General features: G+C 45.4%; 1 protein-coding gene across 5 annotated transcripts in view; it reads left to right on the plus strand.

Moving 5' to 3' along the window:
- LOC147703671 (butyrophilin subfamily 2 member A1-like) overlaps positions 1 to 22971 on the plus strand; it is a 415432-nt gene that overhangs the window by 291419 nt on the left and 101042 nt on the right. For 4 of the 5 annotated variants that reach the window (XM_086932017.1, XM_086932019.1, XM_086932020.1 and 1 more), the window contains 2 exons: positions 9146 to 9166; positions 9487 to 9507. In XM_086932017.1, coding sequence (XP_086788143.1) covers positions 9146 to 9166; positions 9487 to 9507 — 42 coding nt within the window. The remainder of the gene's footprint in view (positions 1 to 9145; positions 9167 to 9486; positions 9508 to 22971) is intronic. The other variant, XM_086932018.1, reaches the window with a different exon arrangement.

A 22971-nucleotide genomic window follows, 5' to 3' on the forward strand; every position in this document is an offset into this window, starting at 1 on the left:
GCCCCGCTGGCAAACCCCGAAATTGGTTCTTCTAACAACGAGGACAGCCGTCAAAGTAGAGGGCAGGAAGGGGTGGCTACATTCCAGCCACGTGAAGAAGTTCCACGGACTCCCTTCGGACTTGGACTCTAAGCCCTGCCCTCCTACACAAACTGACTCAAAGCTCCCTTTGGTTGAGAAAACAGACTCTGAAAAATATAGACTTAAATTACGATCTAGCAAGTCAGACAGTTTAATTGTTTAAGTCCTCCCCTAGGTGAATCGGTTAAATTAGTTTCTGACATGTATCCCCTAGATCGAGACAGAGAGAGAGATAGGCAGAGAATACTGAAGAAACATGCATATTGTAAATCACTTCATAGTCACTGTATAGTGACATTGTTAATCATGCTTTTTCTGAGTCTTCTGATAATCGCTGCTAGTATCCTGCTGCACATTTACTACCCTATTTTCAAGCGTGTACAATCTGCTTATAACGTCACTGCCGAACATTCTTTTAGCGAATTACCTCCACATGAGCTTTCCTACAGACTTGCGCTGCGCAACAACACATTCATTAGTATGTTACATCACTCTCATCAGACTAACAATGCTACAAACTGTTGGATATGTGGCCGCCTCCCTCCCTACCAGAAATACAAGGGAGTTCTGCCTCTTTTTCCGTACCCATTCACTCACAATGGCTCCTGTGGGGCATGGTTTAGGTTGATTAATTCCTTAAATTCTGATATTGCTGTCTACGATGGGAATTGGGTTTGGGGAAACCTGAACTCAGTTCTACTTAAAGTCTGTTACCCTGACAGGAAAGGACTTCCCACTAGAACAGGAACTGATCTAGAAAATGAAGTATATGGATTAGGTAATTACACAATCAACCTCATGATTCTTACTGTTGAATCCGAAACTGCACCAGTATTGCCTGCTATGTCAGTGTTACCAGTCAAAGGTGAATTATGTATCAGGAAAAATGGTTCCATACACTTAGGTCATAGTAAATGTACTACTGTAATTGAAGTCAGTGATCAAGGCAAATCTACGTTTAGAGCTACGCGTCATTCCTACTTTGTCTGTGGCCATACTGCATACATACGATTGCCTCCAGATTGGGATGGTACCTGTTACATTGCATTCCTTCTGCCACCTGTTTTCCTAGCCCCTCCTGACTATCACAGAAACACCAATCTAGTAAACAATAGACTCCGAAGAGACCTCCCGATTGTCGACTACACTGAAACAGCATGGGAGCAATACACAGATTTTAATAAAGGTTTCTTCCCCTACTTAGGTGCTGTTTTTAACAGTAAACTGATACGCAAATTAACCAGAACACTTGAAGCAGTAGTGAACGAAACTACCTCAGCTTTAGGTAACTTAACAGAGGAGCAGTCCGCTATGCGGGTTGTTGTTCTTCAAAATCGTCTCGTTATTGACGTCATCCTAGCTGATAGGGGTGGAGCCTGTAAGGTCATCGGGTCAAGTTGCTGTGTTTTCATTCCAGAAAACGCGCCAACGGTATATAAAGCTATAACACGTCTCCATAAAATTGCAAGTCTGATACATCAGAATCCAGGCACCTGGACTTGGTCCGGTTGGTTCTGGACAACGTTAACCGCTTGGGGATGGAAGATCCTATCCTTCCTAGGTATTGGCCTTCTCATAGTATTCAGTTGCTGCCTGTGTTTACAATGTGGGCCGGCGATTTGCGGCTTGTGCGCCACATCATGTATTCCGCGTTCAAATTCCCATTCAAAACGTCAAAAGAAGAAAGAAGAGCAAATGATGTTACATGAACAGATTGATCGATTCATGCAGATCGATATATCATGAAGGGTCCGTAGGGGACAAGGAGGGAATGAGGTAATATAAATTATATGATCGATTGTGTCCCCTATCTTAGACCCCACCGACTCCATGTACGAGCTTGAAGTGCATGTAACTTCCCTCCTGTGCTAGTTATGAAGACGCAAATACATTTGCGTCTAACGTTAACATGTTCTCTTTTCGATCCGCCATGAACGGATTGGATATTCAGTTCCTAAATATGCTATGCCAACGTCTTTTTGTGGTATACCTTACACGTTTTTCAGCTCTGGCGAAGTAGGCCTGAATTCTGTCATCGAGCCTCTTTCCTGCCTTCTGACTTCGAAAACCTCAGCCCAGACTGCCTCTGTGCCAGTGACCCTTGCCTTACTTTTTGGCACGGCTAACGGTGCTCGGCTCAACCCGTTGCCTGCCAAGACTGCCTTCAACCTTCGAATTATCTGCTGCACTCCTCGAAAATACATTCCTGTCTGGTAGATTCACGTCAACATCCTTCCAGCTGCAGGGCAGAGGGTAGGCCTCACTGTCTTTATGCAAGTAATCCATGGCCCTGTTTCCATGGTAGGCCCATGCCCTCCCTCGCACCCCTCGCGTCTCATGTAGACACGCAGACGCTCATACACGCACTCATAACCAGTATAGAAATAACCACTTGTCCGAGAAACCTTTTCCCTCCAGATAATGCAGTTCCTTAAACATGAGATATTAGATACGATTTGGGGATTAGGTTGATCTGACATCCAGACATCCGTCTACACTTGTAGGACTAAATGTCAAGTCCCCCTTCACCCTTCAAGTTACACGTACATTACACGTCACCCCGCTGCGCGCGCATCTCTGCCATGTAATTCTGCTGACACTGCTGGATTCATTTATGGATCCACCCATTCTGTGACATCATGTACAATGACGTTCTTGTCCACGCCTTCATGCACGCCTATTGTAACGCCTCTTGTATTACGTATATGTATTCTTATCTCTCTTCTCAGCTCTTACGCCTCCTGCATATGCCTTTACTGTAATGCATTGACTATATATATGAATGCCTGTCAATTATGTATTGTCGCATACTTGCATATCCGCATATTACCATTGACTCTGTCAGTCTGTCCCTTCCCGAACCTATGTGGTGACGGAATGGTATGCCACCTTGGCTCGAGCCAATATACTAATCACCCAATTCCTTTTATAGGAATAAAACCCTTTTGAGAAACCTCAAATATCACGGATTTTGCCTCTTATTTTATTATGAGTTATTCTTATTGATTATAGAAATTAAGCACCGGTAAATTAATTATTTACGACAGCAGGCTTTGCATCTTCCACAAGGGAAAAACCCACGTGGAGCCTCGCCAAATGGTTTTGGTACTGCATGTACTAAGCGTTGAAGAGTCTCAATAAAGCTGGAGACTCTCCCCTGTGAGTGCTGTGTCTTTTCTGGGAGCAGAAGGGGACAAGAAGCAATAATATACATATATATATATATATATATATATATATATATATATATATATATATATATATATATATATATATATATATATATATATATATATATATATATATATATATATATATATATATATATATATTCGAGGCATATGAGCTGCAGATTACACAATGTGCATAGATGGCCACCTAGTGTTGGGCCCGGATGTTTGCAGTTTGTTTTGTTGTAGAAAAGTCTTTTGGAAGTCACGGGATAGGTGACTCCTCCTTTGGATTATACTGCGCATGGGCATCGGCTCCATCCCTAGATTGTTTTTTTCCGCCACCGGGCTCGGATGTGTTTCCAGCGCTCCGTGTTGGAACCGATTTCCTTCGGCGCGCAATCCTCACCAACTGATTAAAACTCAGTTTCGAACGCTTTCCAGTCAGCGCTATTCTTCAATACCGAAGATTTCCATTCCGGTAATCGTCGACGCTAGGAATCGTCAACATCCTTCGGGCCTAACTAGGCCTCGACTCCCACTCATGGAAAGGACGCCATTTAAAAAGTGTCCTCAATGTGGGTCGAAGTTTCCCCACACTGACCTTCATGAGGTGTGTAACCTTTGCCTCGCCCCGGAGCATGAGGCCAAAGACTGTTCCGCTTGTGCCTCTTTCTGCTACAAAAAGACTATCCGGGACCGAAGAGCAAGGAGAGCAATGGCTCGATCTTCAGCTCCGATTCCAGATGACAACTTCGAAGAAGGCGTTAACGTTCCTGAACAACACAACGTCGACAGCAACTCCGAGGCAGACGGTTCTGATGTCGAGGACATCACTCCAGGACAGCGGATCGTAAGTAAGACTGTCGACCCCGACCCTTCCTCGACACACCCAAGAAGCCAACTAAGCCTTCCGGCGACTCGGGCTCGCGTTGGCCTCCCCACGGTGCCGGCGCACACCTACCGGCACTGAAAAAGACAACGGCACCAGCCTCGCCAACAGCCAAACCACCGGCACTGAAACAAACCACTACTCCTTAAGCACCAAAACCCAGGTCGGAACCAAGCAAACCTGCTTCGGATTCTAAAACGACACCGGAACCGAAAAAAACGTAGGATCCTAAAAATATACCGGATCCGAAAAAATCCTCGGATCCGAAAAGCCAAAGAAAACCCCTTTAGGGTCGAAACCTTCCTCGGCACCAAAGGATCGGCCTCCTGCAGAGGACTTATTTTATCCAGACCCTGCGCAAAAGACTCTGGCTAGAGATCCAATTACTGGACAGCTAACTTTGGCTTCACAGAAGAGACCACTGGATAAACCAGCTCCAGCCCTCATTCTAAAAAGAAGGACATGGTTACCTCTACTTTGAGACTTCCTTCCCCTTCTCCTCCACCTATCCCATCACCACCTCCTCCCCCACTACCACATTCCCCAGCATCCTCTATTAAACCAGATAGGGATGATAGCTCTGATGATATGGGGGATAACATACCTGATCCAGCTACTCCTACAGGCTCACCTGACCCATGGGATGACTATAACACCCTAGACGTCCCAAATGTCACCCAAGATGACTTATACCCCTCAAGGCCTTCCCCACCAGAAGACACTATAGGGTTTAATGAGTTAATCCACAGAGCTGCTCAATATCATGGGGTAGATATGCATACAGATCCTGTAGATGAAGACTTTTTAATGGACACTTTTGACAATGCACAAAGGTCCTCATCCACCTTACCAATGCTTAAAGGAGTAATTAAGCACACTCCTCAAGTCTTCAAGGACCCAGTCAGAACTAGGGTCATTAACCCTCGGATAGACAAAAAATATAAGGCTGCCCCTTCAGATCCAGCATACATTAAAGGTCCAGTACGACTAGACTCACTTGTAGTTTCTAATGCATGCAAGAGAGAAAACTCACAGACTTCAGGTGAAGCTCTCCCACCAGACAAGGAGTCCAAGCTACTTGACGCATCAGGGAAAAGGACTGCGTCTCAAGCAGCAAACATGTGGCTTATTGCCAATACACAAGCACTGTTGGCCAGATACGACAGGGCACATTATGACGAACTTGAGTCACTAATGAGACACCTCCCTGACAAATATAAGGATAGAGCAAATGAGCTTATCCAGGAAGGGAAAAATATTCCAAACACCTCCATTAGGTGTGCACTTGATGCAGCAGACACTGCCTCCAGGGCAGTTAACACCAGTGTCTTATTGCGTAGACATGCCTGGCTATGCCTATCAGGGTTCAAACCTGAAGTACAAAGTGCCATTTTAAATCAACCCTTTGATGAGCAACATTTATTTGGACCTAATGTGGATGTATCCATTGAGAAAATGAAAAAGGATACAGACACAGAAAAATCTATGGGAGCCCTGCAGTCGCAGGCTCCTAGACGTTCCTTTCGTCGCTCATCCTATTGAGGTGCCACTAGGGGATACTCCTCAGATACACCGTCCACCTCATATAAAGCCACTACACCGTCCACCTACAGTAAGGGCTACCAAAGACGTGGTTACAGGGGTAACAATAACAAAGGCAGAGGTAAGAATAACAACTCCCGCTCTGCCTCTACCCCTGCCCAATGACTCTCCTCCCCTTCCACTGCCCCATTCCACTCCTGTCGGGGCAAGACTACAACAATACCTGTCAGCATGGGAAAACATCACTTCAGACAGAGGTGGGTGCTACAAATAATTCAATCAGGTTACTGTCTCGAACTAACATCCACCCCCCCAAACATACCACCCAAGCAGCGTCCAATGTCACAAGAACACTTAACATTGCTAAGACAGGAAACAAGGGAGTATACTCCCTATACTTTCTAATACCAAAAAAGGATGGATCCCTAAGACCTATCCTAGATCTCAGGCCTCTTAAATATTTACATACAGTCGGATCATTTTCATATGTCACACTACAACAAGTCCTGCCATTCCTGGTACAAAACGACTTCCTTGTCACTTTAGATCTCAAGGACGCCTACTTTCATATTCCCATTCACACAGCGCACAGAAAATATCTCAGATTTGTGATAGACGGGCAACACTACCAGTTCAAAGTGCTCCCATTCGGAGTCACAACAGCACCAAGGGTGTTTACTAAATGCCTAGCAGTAGTAGCAACACACTTTAGAAGACAACATTTTCATGTCTTCCCGCATCTGGACGACTGGCTCATGAAAGCCAGTTCATGCAGCCAGTGTGTACAACAAACACACGCTACCATTCAACTGCTTCACGACGTTAGATTCACCATAAATCACACCAAGTCACACCTGCAACCCTCACACATACAACAATATGTCGGCGCTACAATAAACACCCAACTAACGCTAGCCTATCCCTCTCCAGCAAGGATAACAAGTGTACAAACTCTCCTAACAAGATTCCAACTGCAACACTCATTTCCAGCTCAAGTGTTCATGCAGCTCATAGGAATGATGGCATCTTGCATATTTGTAGTACCTCACGCAAGCCTGCAAATGCGTCCACTTCAAGAGTGCCTAGCAGGCCAATGGAACCAGGCTCAGGGTCCATTAACAGACTTAGTGTTGGTAGACGGTCGGACTCGTCGTTCTCTGTAATGGTGGAACACCAAAAACTTTTCCAAAGGACGACAGTTTCTAGAGCCAGTTCCTCAAATAGTCATGACAGTGGACGCATTGCTCTCCGGCTGGGGAGCTCATCTACTGCATCACACCATGCAAGGCAGGTGGACACCGCAACAAAAGCTACTCCACATCAACCACTTAGAGTTGCTAGCTGTGTTTCTAACCCTAAAAGCCTTTCAAACTCAAGTGTCAAGCAAAGCTGTCTTAGTCCGCACAGACAATATGACCGCTATGTATTACATAAACAAACAAGGGGGGACACACTCTCTGCAGCTCTCTCAGTTAGCACAGCAGATATGGAGATGGGCTATACCACTCAAGATCTTCCTTTTAGCCCAACATGTCCCAGGAGTACAAAACACTATGGCAGATCTACTAAGTCGACAAACACAGCAGATCCACGAGTGGGAACTTCATCCACAAGTTCTTCATCCGTTCTTTCAAATGTGGGGACAACCTCAAATAGACCTCTTTGCCACCCACGAAAACGCAAAATGCCCAGATACCCACACCCATTGTCCAAAGGCAATGCAATATGGATGAACTGGTCAGAACTATTTGCGTACGCTTTTCCTCCTCTCCCACTTCTTCTGTTAGTGGTACGCAAACTACAGCAACATTCCCTGACGCTCATTCTAGTCGCTCCTACTTGGGCCAGACAACCGTGGTACACCACTCTGTTACAAATGTCTGTAGTACCACACCAAACACTAAGCCTATCTCCACCCCTATTAACATAGAACCATGGAGAGATCAGACACCCGGACCCAGCTCAGCTCAACCTAGCGATCTGCCTCCTGAAGTCATAGAGTTTGGTTACCTCAACCTTCCTCCAGAATGCATGAACGTTATCAAAGAAGCGAGACGTCCCACTAATACACCATGTTATGCTGCAAAGTGGAAACTGTTTGTCATATACTGCCAAAACAACCAGACAAATCCCTTAGATGTGTCCATTCAACACATTATAGGATATCTATTACACCTTCAAAAGTGTAACTTAGCCTATACATCTATCAGGCTACACCGCGCTGCCATTGCAGCATACTTACAAAATAGACAACATCTATCTCTTTTTAGAGTACCAGCTATAAAAGCTTTCATGGAAGGACTCAAAAGAAAAATTCCTTCCAGAACGCCACCTTCCCCAGTGTGGAACTTAAACATTGTTCTCACATTAATGGGACTTCCATTTGAACCGTTACATAAATGTGAACTGCAATTCCTAACCTGGAAAGTAGCTTTCCTAGTAGCTATTTCTTCTCTCAGAAGGGTTAGTGAACTACACGCATTTACCATTCAAGAACCCTTTCTGCAAATGCATTTTAACAAAGTGGTTCTTCGTACTAATCCTAAATTCCTTCCTAAAGTCATTTCACCATTCCATCTAAATCAATCTGTTGAGCTGCCCGTATTTTTCTTGATGCCTCAAACAGTCGCAGAAAAAGCTCTACACACCTTAGATGTTAAGAGAGCATTACTGTACTATATTGAAAGGACACAAGCTTTTCACTGTGCATAGATTGTATAGCAGTACCCACACTTAGCGGCGACCACCAGTATCTGTTGCAGTTGTTTAAAAGAGAGTTTTTAGTACAGCCTGGCCCACAGTGGCTTGTTGTTTAGTTTGCACATCTACACAGTAATGCTTTGGGAATGTGAGCGGTGTACACCATGTAGCTGCTTTGCATATATCATCTAGGGGAATATTCCCTAAGAATGCCTTGTAGAATGGGCTTTTGGAGGAATTGTTAATGTTCGTTTGGCTTTTTGATAACATATTTGTATGCACTTAACAATCCACCTAGCGATTCCTGATTTTGATATGGGATTGCCTTTATGAGGCGGTGAGAGACACAAAAAGTTTTGTTTTACGAAAAGCTTGTGTCCTTTCAATATAGTACAGTAATGCTCTCTTGACATCTAAGGTGTGTAGAGCTCTATCTGCGACTGTTTGAGGCATCGAGAAAAATACGAGCAGCTCAACAGATTGATTTAGATGGAATGGTGAAATGACTTTAGGAAGGAATTTGATCTAGTGCATGTAAAATGGGAGAACGGGTAATGAGAAGCCAAGTGGCCTACTCAGAAGTTGAGAGATTTGCAGACATATGAGTGCCTCTGAAATGCTGGAGTGCTGAATTTGAGAAAAACTGGCATATTGGAGAATCTCCCCAAATGTTAGGCTAATCACCTCTTGCATAACACTATAAGTGTATGGCTCTGAGCTTGAAATTTAAATTAATCTATACAACATTTTTTTTTCACAGAGATAGCGGATAAAGAGAAAGGTAAGGAAAAGGATGTCAAAAAGGACTTACTTCAACTATTAATTATATATAAACATTTGCGCATATACTTTAGGAAGGAATTTGATTTAGTGCATGTAAAATGGGAGAATGGGTAATGAGAAGCCAAGTGGCCTACTCAGAAGTTGAGAGATTTGCAGACATGTGAGTGCCTCTGAAATGCTGGAGTGCTGAATTTGAGAAAAACTGGCATGTTGGAGAATCTCCCCATTTGTTAGGCTAATCATCTCTTTCATAACACTATAAGTGTATGGCTCTGAGCTTGAAACTTAAATTAATCTATACCACATTTTTTTTCACAGAGATACCGGATAAAGAGAAAGGTAAGGAAAAGGATGTAAAAAAGGACTTACTTCAACTATTAATTATATAAACATTTGCGCATATACACAATTATGAATCGATTTTAAGTCTGCACTATTTGACCTGCAATGTGCTTTCAGCACACGTGAAAGTTAAATGCTAAATTCAAAGTCTGTTTAAATCATTTTAGCTTTTTATAGATCAGCTATTTTGTGTTTACCAGATTGTTTTTAATTTACATTTTATTGATTCACACGTTGTTTAATGTCTGCTTATTGGAAGAAAGTAAGATAGTTACTAAGTAAAATGAATACTAATTGGGGGTAGATTTAGAGATGTATTAGTTCCCAGTGATTTCTTCTTCCTCCATACAGCAGAAGATAAGAGTTCGAGGCATGTGAGCTGTAGATCATATGCTTTGCATAGTCCTGCCATCTAGTGTTGGGTAAGCCTGGGCGTAGTTCGCGTAGCCGCACTCCGCGGAGCTACGCGAAGACGCACTTGCACTCCGCGAACTACGCATAACTCCGCGAACATGCGTAGTAGCTTGCTTAACCCGTTCGCGAGCCGTTTTTCGTCTTCGGGAGCGCCGTGGAACTCTGGAACCTGCTCGACACCACATCTCCAGACATCACCTTCCTCAAGGAAACATGGATGAATGCCTCCTCAGCGCCCGACATCGCCGTCGCCATCCCGGACGGATACAAGATCACCCAGAGAGACCGCGTCAACCAGACCGGAGGAGGCATCGCCATCGTCCACAAGAACACCATCCGCATCACGACCAACTCAGACGACACCCTCACAGCCACCGAACATCTTCACTTCCAGATACACACTGACCCCAAGACCACACTCAGAGGCACCCTCATCTACAGACCCCCAGGACCTCGCACACAATTCAGCGAAGACATCGCAGACTTCATCAGCCCGCACGCCCTCGTCTCCGCTGACTACATCCTCCTAGGGGACCTCAACTTCCACCTGGAGAACAACAACGATAACAACAGCACCACCCTGCTGGACAACCTCGCCAACCACGGACTCAAGCAACTGGGGAACACCCCCACCCACTACGTCGGACACACGCTTGACCCAGTCTTCTCCTCCAGCAAGTACATCTCCTTCAGCCACTCCACCGGACTCCACTGGACAGACCACAGCTGCGTCCACTTCAGCTTCAGAAAGACCACGACTCACCACCACCCGCAACAGGTTCCCAGCAGGAGCTGGAACAAGATCACCACCGACCAGCTCACCACTTCACTGAGCCAGAACCCTCCCGCCAGCTCAACGGACCCCAACCAAACAGCCAACAACCTCACACAGTGGATCACCAACTGCGCTGACGACCTTGCACTTCTGAAAAACCATCCCAGCAGGCCCGGCAGCAAGAAAGCCTCCTGGTTCAACGACGACCTCAAGAATTCCAAGAACTGCCATACCCTCGAGAAAGCCTGGCGAAAAAACCTAACTACAGACAACATGACTGCCCTCAAGCACGCCACCCGCTAACACCACCAGCTGATCCACACCACCAAAAAGACAGCATTCAAGGAACGTCTCGACAACAACGCACACAACAGCAAGGAACTCTTCAGCATCGTCAAAGAGCTCTCCAACCCCAGCGCCGGAAACAACGACATCACTTTCTCGCAAGACCACCGAACCAACACCCCCCACGACCACCCTCTGCGACTGGACCCCGGTCAGCACCGAAGACACCATCCACACGATGAACACCATCCACTCCGGATCACCAACCGACCCATGCCCCCACCATGTCTTCAACAAGGCCGACTCCGTCATCACACCCCAACTCCGGGACATCATCAACTGCTCCTTCAGCACCGCCACCTTCCCGGAGAGCTGGAAGCATGCCGAACTCAGCGCCCTCCTGAAGAAACCATCAGCGGACCCCGCCGACCTCAAGAACTACCGCCCCATCTCGCTCCTCCCCTTTCCTGCCAAAGTCATCGAGAAGACCGTCAACAGACAGCTTGCTGCCTTCCTCGAGATGAACGGATCCCTCGACCACTCGCAGTCCAGCATCCGCGCCCACCACAGCACCGAGACTGCCCTCATAGCAGCCACCTACGACATCCGAGCCCTGCTCAACAACGGGGAAACAGCGGCCCTCATCCTCCTGGACCTCTCCGCAGCATTCGATACTGTCTGCCACCGCACCCTAGTGCAGCGCCTCAGCAACATCGGAATCCAAGAGAAGGCACTGGAGTGGATCATCTCGTTCCTCACCGGAAGAACCCAGAGAGTCCGTCTCCCCCGTACAGATCCAAGGCCACCGAAGTCATCTGTGGCGTACCACAAGGATCATCACTCAGCCCCACCCTCTTCAACGTCTACATGAGCCCCCTCGCAGCCATCGTACGCCAACACAACCTCAACATCATCTCCTACGCCGACGACACCCAGCTGATCCTTTCCCTCACCAATGACCCAGCCACCGCCAGAACCAACCTACACGAAGGGATGAAAGACGTAGCCGAGTGGATGAGGAACAGCCGCCTGAAACTGAACTCAGACAAGACGGAACGGAAGTACTCATCCTTGGATCATCACCCTCCGCCTGGGACGACTCCTGGTGGCCCCCTGCCCTGGGCAGCGCACCAAAACCAACGGACCACGCACGCAACCTGGGCTTCATCCTGGTCTCCTCCCTCTCGATGACCAGACACGTCAACGCCATCTCATCATCATGCTTCAACATCCTATGCATGCTCCGAAAGATCTTCCGATGGCTCCCCACCGAAACCAAGGAAGATGGTCACACAGGCACTCGTTACCAGCCTACTGGACTTCGGAACACCCTCTATACCGGAACCACAGCCAAACTCCAGAAAAGACTCCAACGCATCCAGAACGCCTCCGCGCGACTCATCTTGGACATCCCCCGACACAGCCACATCTCCGGACACCTGAGAGACCTTCACTGGCTCCCCGTCAGCAAGAGAATCACGTTCCAACTCCTCAACCACGCACACAAGGCCCTCAACAACCTGGGCCCCAGGTACCTCAACAACCGCCTGATCTTCTACACTCCCACCCGCCAGCTACGATCGACCAGCCACGCCCTCGCCGCCGTGCCACGCATCCGAAGATCCACCATGGGAGGAAGATCCTTCTCCTACCTGGCAGCCAAGACTTGGAACTCCCTCCCCATCCACCTCCGCCTGACCCAAGACCACCTCTGCTTCAGTAAGCAACTCAAGACATGGCTGTTTGAGCAGTAGCGGACCCCCCTATCCCAAGCGCCTTGAGACCCTCTGGGTGAGTAGCGCGCTATAAAAATATCCTGATTGATTGATTGATTGATTGCCTGCATGCTCGGGATGTGTAGCGCGAGAAGTTACCCATGAGGTTTGTCCCACCCGCTCGCGTCCCCTTTTTTCCGGTCACTACTAACGTGTTCGCAAATTATTCTGTGCCAGATTGCAGTTTCTGCGTGTTCGGCAACTCGATCTTACCGACAAGCATCCTCGCGCACGCGAAAATGCTATTGAGCACGCGAGAACTACGCTACGCAGCAGTTTGCGGAGTATTCGACAACTTCGCGTTCTCCGCGGAGCGCGGAGTTGCCGAAACTCCGCAAACTCCGCGAACGGAGCGTAGTTCTTCGCCCAGGGTTAGTGTTGGGTCCGGATGTTTGCAAGTTGTTTTTCTTCGAAGAAGTCTTTTCAGTCACACGGTAGGTGACTACTCCTTTAGGTGATAGTGCGCATGGGCATTGACTCCATTGTTTGCTTTTTTAAAAAACATTTTTTATTAGGAAGAAACGGACATCAGCAATACAGCGACATTTCAGAGTGGGTAATACAGTAGGCATCATCGGTAGAGCAGGTAAGTAATAGGATACATTTATACAGGGGGGAAGGTCTAGGGTGAGGGGGATCATCGTTAGTAGGAGTCAAAGGAGGCTGACATATTCCTACTCGATTGAAGTTCCACAAGCTCCATACACTAGACCATTTTTTGGGACATCCGCGGGACACATACACAGTTTTTTTCTCTGTACATTGCCCAATCCAAGCTTTTCTCAAAACTTTAAACTGGAGGTGGGAGCGGTGCACCCCATCGCTGCGCAATATTCCTCTTGGTCAGCATTGGTCCCAATGTAACCCATTGTGTCAAACAAACATTTAAATCGGTTGGTTCCAAGATGTTTAAAAGACACCTACGGGCTTCCACACGGAGCTGCATGGACAAGACAGTATTAATAATGTCATGGATGTCGCGCCACTAGGGTTGGATCAGTGCACATTTCCAGACTATGTAGAAAAAGGTTCCCAGCTGGCCGCATCTGCGTCAACAAGCACCCAGTCTACCCTGCCCATCCGTTCCAATTGAGGCCCCATTACATAGACCCTGTAGAGGAATTTCAGTTGGACAAGTCGGAGATGTGATACTACTCAAAGTATAATAACCCTCACAGCTACTTCCATAGGGCAAGAATAGAAGCAACATTTTTTTTTCACCCTTGTGTGTTTGAAGGCAATGACCCACACACCCAATAATCTGCAGTACTATAAGTAACATGTGTCTGGTGCAACAATGGAATACTACATCATCCTAATGAACTTCCCAGGGCTCCTCCTCGTGAGGAACTAGGGTCACTCCCATGTGGTGTTGGAATAGTACTCATGAGGGTATGCGCTAAGCAATAAGAAACTAATTCTCTAAAGAGAAATATGAAAGCAATAGTTAGGATACAAACAAACACAATATTAAATTTGTAGACCATGTGAACCAAATATGGGCAGGGGCATCTGGACAAGGAGCCGCAGAGGCTGCTCCTCCTGCGGAAAAGGAACATTCAAAGGGACTCATTTTCCTAAAGTAAACTAGGGGAAAAACAGTTCACACTGAGGCCAACCAGAGGGGATCTTCTCCCTTCAAGGGATCTTCTCCCTGTGTCCGTTAAAGCCTCACAGGCAGGCTTCTATTGTTCATTCCCTAACTCCCACGACGGAGTCGCACAGCTTCGCGACTCAGAGGAGCACTTAATCTGGGCCCAAGCGCAATCCTAGTGTCCCACCTGACAATGTCTCAACAGTGCACCAGGGCTCTTCCAGCAGTCCATCCCTAACACTTTCTTTAGTCCTTCCCTACTTCCCTTACTCAGCCCTTCTTCCGGTGCCTTGCTCTCCTTTCTTGGGCCACAGATTGTATCGAGTGCTCCCTCACACCTCTGGATCTGTGAACAGAGTGGGGGGCTCAATGGCAGGGGACTTATCCGCTGATGTTCGCTCACTGTGATCAAGAGAGACCTCACCACTAGCAATCAGAGCCGGCCTCTCCTCCTTTTGATCAGGCTCCTCACCTCTCAATAAAGCATCTGAGAAGCGTATTTGTCATCAGCGACGCCCTTTCTCACCCACTCATCATAGGGCAACAGAAGCTGGACCCTCTTTACACGGCTAGCATGGGTGCACGACTTATGACCCCGGATCCTGAGTGCGGTTTGGGTGGCAAGCAGCACCTGCCTCGGCTCCAAGCAAGACTTCCGCTGGTATCTTCGGATGACTATTCAGTCCTCATGTTGGATGGTGTGTCCAGGCCCCTCCGGTTGCGGCTTCAGTGTGTCTGCTACCTGCTGATGAAGGGAACGAAGATCTTTAGTCAAAGCATACAAATAGTCTGTCAACAAAGGGTCAAAACAATTTGGTCTCAGGACACCCCAAACATTTGCTGGGCGGTGTGAATTGGAATGAAAAAAACATCTCAGGCCTATCAATAAATTTGTGCTAACAATAGGTAATACATTACATATTTGACTTTTCCACTGAATTACCTGTGGTCGGACGTATACGTTAATTCTAAGAGAAGAGAAAAAATAAAACAAAACAGACATGTTGTATTCCCGCATTTTCACTTGAGAACCCTCAAAAAGGGAATTTCAAACCGCTATTCCTATAGCATGCACACAGCGTCCACTTTGTGAACCTTCACTGTTGTGCAAAACATCAAACACTTCTAATATTCTCTTTTTTTTACTCAAAACAACTTTATTTATTTATTTATTTATTTTTTGCTCATGACCATGCTCACATACTATGGGAAGCAGCAGGAAACTAACTTCTACAAAGCTATAATTTCAACAGAAAAATATTTTGCTGAGGATATTTTGCTGAGGATCACACAAGCATCTTTCACCTTTTTCACTATGTAGACCATGTCAGCTCAACTATACAGGCTAAAAGATAAGAGACTTGTGATACCTGTGCACCTTTACTCAGTGCTGCACAATAATGATGTCGTTACCTAGGAATGTGAAACAAGAAAAAAGTACAGAACTATTGTTCCCTTCAAAGGTCAAACAAGGAAACATTAGTCTGGGGCGTCTTCTCTAATAAAGACTATCAGTTTATTTTCACAGACTAGCTAATAAAGAACTAGCAATGTACTCACACGACTACAATAATGGTGTTATTACCCTACACTTGTAGAACAAAACTACCCACATCTAATTCCCCTTTTAGAGCAAAGCAGGACAGGCTAATAAAAATTGGAGAAGAGGAGGGAGCAATATACATGTTACCTAGTCCTAATTTATAGGAGAGCTAGCGGGGAGCTAGCTTCCTCCCCCATTTTTGACAGAAGGAAATCTGAAACATATTTCACTTCAGTCAAAACCATCAACCCCCGGGTGTAGCACTGGGCATAAACAAAATTGTAGGAGATACATAGCACTTTTGAGAGGGCTAGAACATCTTTTAGCACATGTCCAAATGTCATTGTCATAAAATGATGTGTGTGCCTATTAATATCGAGAATTCATTATAATTGTTTATCTATTACAAAACACACTACTTCTTTTGAGGCCTTTTATTCCCATGAAGGAGTAAGGACAAGGAAATGGTAAAAATCCCCCATAACCAGGCACTATGCGACATTCATTAGGGAAATGGCGGCAAAAGGGAAATCTATAAAAGAACAACCATGTAACAAAATAGACATACACTGCTAAAGTGTTGTCTGTGAAATTTAGGGACCAGAACAAATTCCCCACAGAGGAGCTTGTACTAGTATCAAAAATAGAATTGTCAAAAGAATACAAAACAGAAACAAGCATACCAAGGCAGCAGGTATACTGGCTGTGCTAAGCACAGAAAGCATAGACAAATCCCAGCAACACATGCAAAGGAGCTGTGACACACAACACAATGCCATGCATTTCATGCACAGTGAAACTGCAACCCAAAACCCAGTATGCTGGCCTCCTTAACTTGTCAGCCTTAAGATCGATCAGCATACCTACCACAATGCACAATAAGCCAAAGAAAACATAAAACACACAATATTTACATGCGTATAACATAAAATAATACATATACCAAACACAAAAGCCACAAAAAGGAAAACACAATATTAGTTACTCAAAGGACTATATCTTTCTCATGCATGTCATGCATCATGCAGTGTCAGTGCACACGTAATCTGTCTAACACAAAGTTGCATCAATACTCACCATAACACAGAGATAATAATATTTCCCATTGCACTGAAACGAAACAAATCAAACCACAAAAAAAAACAACAACACACAAAATATTGGACAGAAAGTCAACCACTTAGTAAAAATACCTTATACAAATACTTACTTTAAAACCTATGCTTGGAGCTCATTCACACCCTAACATCCTTTCAATGTAAAGAGAACCCCAAGTTCTCTTCTAAAAAAAAAAACCCCTGTCTGCTGTCTTAGACAGGACGAGCCCCAACCTCCAGCCAAAAGAACAAAACATGTAGCAGCATTGAAAATCACATTACTATCTTATAATAACATTTAAGGCAGCATTAAAAAGAGAAAAAGATATACATTTACTTTCACAACTTTCAATTGTCATGAACCAGGAAGTTCCATACTGTGCGTAAACCTTTTATTCTTGTTATTAAAGGTACCAAATCTTTTTCTGCACAGACATCTTACCCTGTTTAAATGGGCCTTTTTTTTTATAACCAATCCACTTTCTCATCTTTAAACAAAAAGGCATCTTACTTCTGGGTAAAATCACAGCTCTAACTGTGTTATGTTAACATTTTGACATTTGCACAAACACACTCTGCACCTCTACTCAGCAGGTGGGGCACTGGGCCCACTGCAATGGTGTCCCATGGACAAACTGCATACAAAGACCTTTATACAAATCCAATATATACACGCATATATACATTCCCACCAGACCACTCTTATGAGCAACACAATCAATATTAGATACCTACCCTCACATGATCAGTTCTCTCCACTAGGGATCCACTAGCAAAAACACTAATCAGTATGCCAATCAGAGACCCCCCAACTCAATATTTATTTAAATAGAAAACCTGTATACTATGACATGGACCAACAGTGAAACAAAAAAAATCAACAACAAAAATGGACACAACAGACAACCAATAAATCTCTTTTTCTTCTTGCCTTTAAACTGCACACAAATCAATCACTTATTCTGAATACTATTCAAACAATAGGAGTAACATTTTCTTATACTATTACATCTGAAACACTCACTAATATATCTAGTAAATTAATTTTTCTCAAAACAATCCTTCTTTTCTCAGACTAGGCCATTTGAAAGTGTAATTCTCTATGTACAAATGGAATAACCTGTTGAAAATTATTCATAAGTTTGTTCTTGATACTAAATCACATGTGTTCTGAACAACTGCATTATACTTTGGTCCAGACCATAATCTTCTGTCTGTGCTCTGCGAACCCATTGGAATGCTGTTATCACACAAGGTCACCGCTGCTCTGCTAGTCTATCCCCCCTCCCTTCTCCCTCTCTCATTGGGAGGGGTAGGGAAGTTGCCCTGCTTTGCAAGCATCTATATTTCCATTCTACATAATCTTCCACAATAGCCCTGCTCACATTCTCTCTTTTTCTATTTAACCCTTCCAGAACGCAATAGAATTCACACACTGTCATACTAAACCTTCCCAGCCCAGAGTTCTTCAATCCCTTTTATTTTATTGTGGACTGAAACACATCCACTCAATAGGTCATTTTAAAAACTAACTAAACAACTCCAGCTCTCCACCCCCTGTGGAGGCCTCTTTTGCCGTTCAGAAAATGCATTTCACTCTTACCATCTTCCAAGAGCTAAGAATTCTGGGCTGCTAGCCAGCCTCCCTGGCCCCCCTGGTATCCATCACCAAGGCCAAATCTGCATCGCACTCTGTGCTCGTCATTCTGGCGCTGACAAAGCCAAGAAGTCTTTCCTAACTCTTTCGACATGCCCTATTTTAAAAAATACATTTCTCTTTTTTTTTCACTTCCTTCTAACTTTACACTCTTTCTACGTTCTTATTAATATACATTCTAATTACTGGTAATCAAATCCTTATTCTTTTCTTCATCTTCTACTGTTCACAAATTAAGGGGATGAAAGAAACCAAATTCTTTTCCATAGAGCACAGCCCTGCATGCACTTTTAAACTACATGAAAAACACACTGATAGCCAGGCGCAACCATCTCAGGTAGCTCACAAGGACCAGACAATCTAACTCATGCAAAAGATGCACTCACTTCATTCAAACAAACATTTACACAAACAAAAGGCCACCCACAGACTGCTCTCAAACCAAACCAATTATAACCAAATCAAACATATTACATGAAATACATACCCAATCCTCTTAATCACTGCCCACATTGCCCCCCTGAGCCATTACAAGCACATTTAAATGGTAACACCCTGCAAATTCCAAATGTACACATTTTGTCTTCCTTTAAAACTAAACTGTTGATCTGTCCATATTCTGGGCTATCATAAGTCCTCTCATCTGTCTTTGCTGAACCTCTTTCTGCCACAACCTTAGGGAATTAAACATGCTCTGACAGCTGTGCATAGCAAACAGTCTCTCCTGCAAGTAATCTATCTTAACTGCATCAAAAATATTAAACAAAATCAGGATAAATCCATATTCACATACATCTCAGAATTAAAAGAGTCTTTTACAGGTGTGGGTTGGCTCTCGGCCAATCTGACATCAGTTGAACTGCAGCAACACCTAAAACATTGCAACTTACTGAAACGCGGCATCTTGCACCCTTAATCAAACACCACCAAACTCACTCAATCAGATACCGCCAAGGAACCCACACATACCCGGACACAAAAGACCAAGCAACTATCTCCACGCACAACCACTTACATTCGCCCACGCACATACATCCTATGCATTAAGTCCCTGCCAAACACGTGTTACTATAATGGGACAAGGCCCGTCGACCAAGTCCTGGAGAACCTGGAGCCTACCGCAGACCGAACCGTACACTAACTGTTCTGAGGATGGAGGACACATCCGCCACCCGGGTGGCACTACAGATCGCTGCGCACTTTACCACAGGAGACCTAGGACCCACTCCCGCTGAACCGCCACCCTAAGGGTTTGGGGTGAGTTCCGGAGCCTACCCACAATGAGCCACGCCTCCACCACAGTACCACCCGGTCGGATGACCACAAACAAATGTCCTCCCAACCTCCGTTAAGTCTGTCAGAGCACCACTCGCACTCTGAGTTCCCGGGAGCACACTAGCCCCAGGAGCGCACCGGCTCCTTTACCACTTGAGACACACCGGTCTCTTAACCACTGGGGACACACTAGTCCCTGGAGCACCCTAGATCCTTCAATCACCAGTCGGACCACTCACCTCCTGTTCGCGGAACCCGACATCCACTGTTCTCCACCGCCGGCTGCTGGGACCAACACGGTCAGCTCCAGAGTTCCGCCTTCTGGACCCCGGCGCAGGATCATGAACCGGGACCTCTCCTGATCAGCAGGGTGGGGCAGCGCTGCGAGAACCAAGCTCGGCATCAAAGTGGGTACCCAGACCCACCGTGCCGACCAGAGGGTCCCCGGCCTTCTGCTACCCACCTACGGGTGAGAAAGATGCTTATCGCGGGGTCCCTGTCCGGGTGCCATCTGATAAGAGTGGCTCAAATCCACCTGAGCGACTTACCTCACTCATCTATCATTCTCATATAATAAGCCAGCCAGGCAGTGGAGAAGAATTAGAAATATATTTTATTGGCCATAATATTCATCTGCAGATAGGCCCTGTCAGGTCTACACCCCAGGGAGTGCATCGAGAGGACTGACTCCTCTCATCACAGCAATACATTATCACATTGCATGGCAGAGTAAAACCACGCCCAGACTGGAAAAGTACTGGGCTCAGCAGAGGGTGAACAATGAACTCATACATGAGGCATCTGCACCTGCGAAGGCAACACTGTTATCACCCCTCAAGGTCACAGAGCCGAAGCTCTGCTACTCCAGGGCATGGAAACATTCTGCAAAACTAGCTCGAGGCAAGAAATGCTGAAACAGGGACTTTCTGCTCTTAAGGGAGGGGGGAAAACTGTACCATGAGACATTGGAGCTGCAGAGAAAATGTCAGCATCAGAAATCTGTCTGCCATAGACAAGCTTCTCTCTCTTATAGGAAAGTATACAAAAATATCAATAATGGGAACCTAACGGATGGAAGGCAATGTACTAGAACAAGTCTTCTAACTTAGAAGGCAATAATAAGACAAAAGCTTAACCATTACAGAAACAATTCTATCCAAATGAAGCTTGCATATTACAAAAATAGCTCAGTGATTTGCAGCACATGAATAATAGGCTGTAACTGCATATTGGTTAGACGCATTAGGCTAACATATTCACAACATCATTAGCAGGAAAATTACAATCTATCAGACGAGCTGGTATTGCCACCACCCTGGGAGAGGAGATAGCCTCCTGCCACTCCTCATCATCCATCTCTATGCCATCTCCTGCCCACTTCTCTCCGAGGGGTCGGAGAGGATCCGAGATGTTGTTGACCAATTTCTTATATATCAATGAAAGGGTGCTGTCTGTGAGATGACCATCCAGTATTCTATCCTCCAGTGGGGACGATCCGGCAGCGTGGCCCCGGGATGTAAGTATGTGCAAAGTGTGTGTCCAGTCTGCGTGTAACGGAACCGCTCTGACTCGGACAATTTGTACTGTTGCTGCAGTGTGGCGAAAGACTTAATGTCTGATATTTCCCACAGATCGCCTATTCGTGTGATACCTATGAGATCCCATTTGTCCAGTCCCTTACTTCTACACAGATTACCCAGTTGTTCAGAACCTCATTGTGGTGTTGCAAGCGTCAGCTTGCGTCCCCAACCAAGGCGTTTGGTGGCCGCATGCCAGACATGCACTGCATGTTTAGTGGGGTCCGTAAGCGGAAAGCGCCGGGGCCTAGAGTATAGGGCTCTACTTAAGGTCCCTCCTGAAAGGATCCACCTATCCATGTTATAACCCGGGTCGCAAGGTTGGGCATAAGTACAGTGGTTAATGGAGGACAGATGAGACACCCAATAGTACAGTTTAATATCGGGGAGGTTGATGCCTCCGTCATACCAGTTCAGGGAAAGCTTGCTGAGAGCAATGCAGGGCTTGCCATTCCGCAATTGATACAAAAGGAACCAGGGGGTCTGAAAACCAGATAATCTGGCTAGGCTGTCTTGAAAGACTAACACGTCAACAGGTACCCAAGTCACCGTAGAACAGCCTTCAAACAGGGAAAAACTACCAATCTGGCAACATGTAAAACACTCGACACACACAAAATATTATTCACAAACTGGTCGACAAGATCCATACCATCAAGATAGTGGATTACCATCAAAAAAGACTTAATGATCAGTCATATCATCTGGCTGTCTACCTTGTGAAACTGGCTAGTCCCTTGATCATCGAGACTGAATGCCACACAATCAATAGTTAGTATTGGATCTGGTCCACAGGTTTCTGTATTTCGCCTTATGATAGCTAATCGATGATGGTTGAGTTGTTAAAATACAGTGCAGCATAAACAAATGTGGGGATTTAAAATAGGATGATATGTCCTCAAAAAATAAACTTTAATGTATAGCAGGGCACATCTCCTAATCAAAAACTAGAACAGTGCAAGCGACGATATAAACAAATAATTATCGCAAAATGGGCCAACATGTTTCTACCTAAAGGGCACTAAATCCCTCGGCTTTCATCAGGGCCTCTGCTCTCAAGAATAGTTGCTACTGTTATCAAGAAGTGACCAAATCAAAATCCCAGACAATTCAATGCAAATTAATAAATACGTGTAATAAAGGTTGGAAACAATACAACCTGTACCAACCACGACGCACTAATCCTCAGTGTCAGTGGAATATATGCATCTATAAAAGATAAATTCATTAATGTATGTTTCCTGTCAGTGTTCACTAGTTCCCAAACATTCGTGCTCCCAAAATACATGTTTATAGAAAATTTTTACATCATTGCTCACCCGATTTGACAGGGAATGGACCTCACCTCACCTGGACCGTGCTCAGGTCTACGAGGCCCCGCTCTATGGATTTAAAGATGCAAACAAAAGGTAGAGACATCATCCTGTTTTTTCAACAGATCTTAACGCTGTCATCTAACTCCCCTCTGT

This window comes from Lissotriton vulgaris, chromosome 7 (assembly GCF_964263255.1).
Source record: "Lissotriton vulgaris chromosome 7, aLisVul1.2, whole genome shotgun sequence".
Classification (NCBI taxonomy): domain Eukaryota; kingdom Metazoa; phylum Chordata; class Amphibia; order Caudata; family Salamandridae; genus Lissotriton; species Lissotriton vulgaris.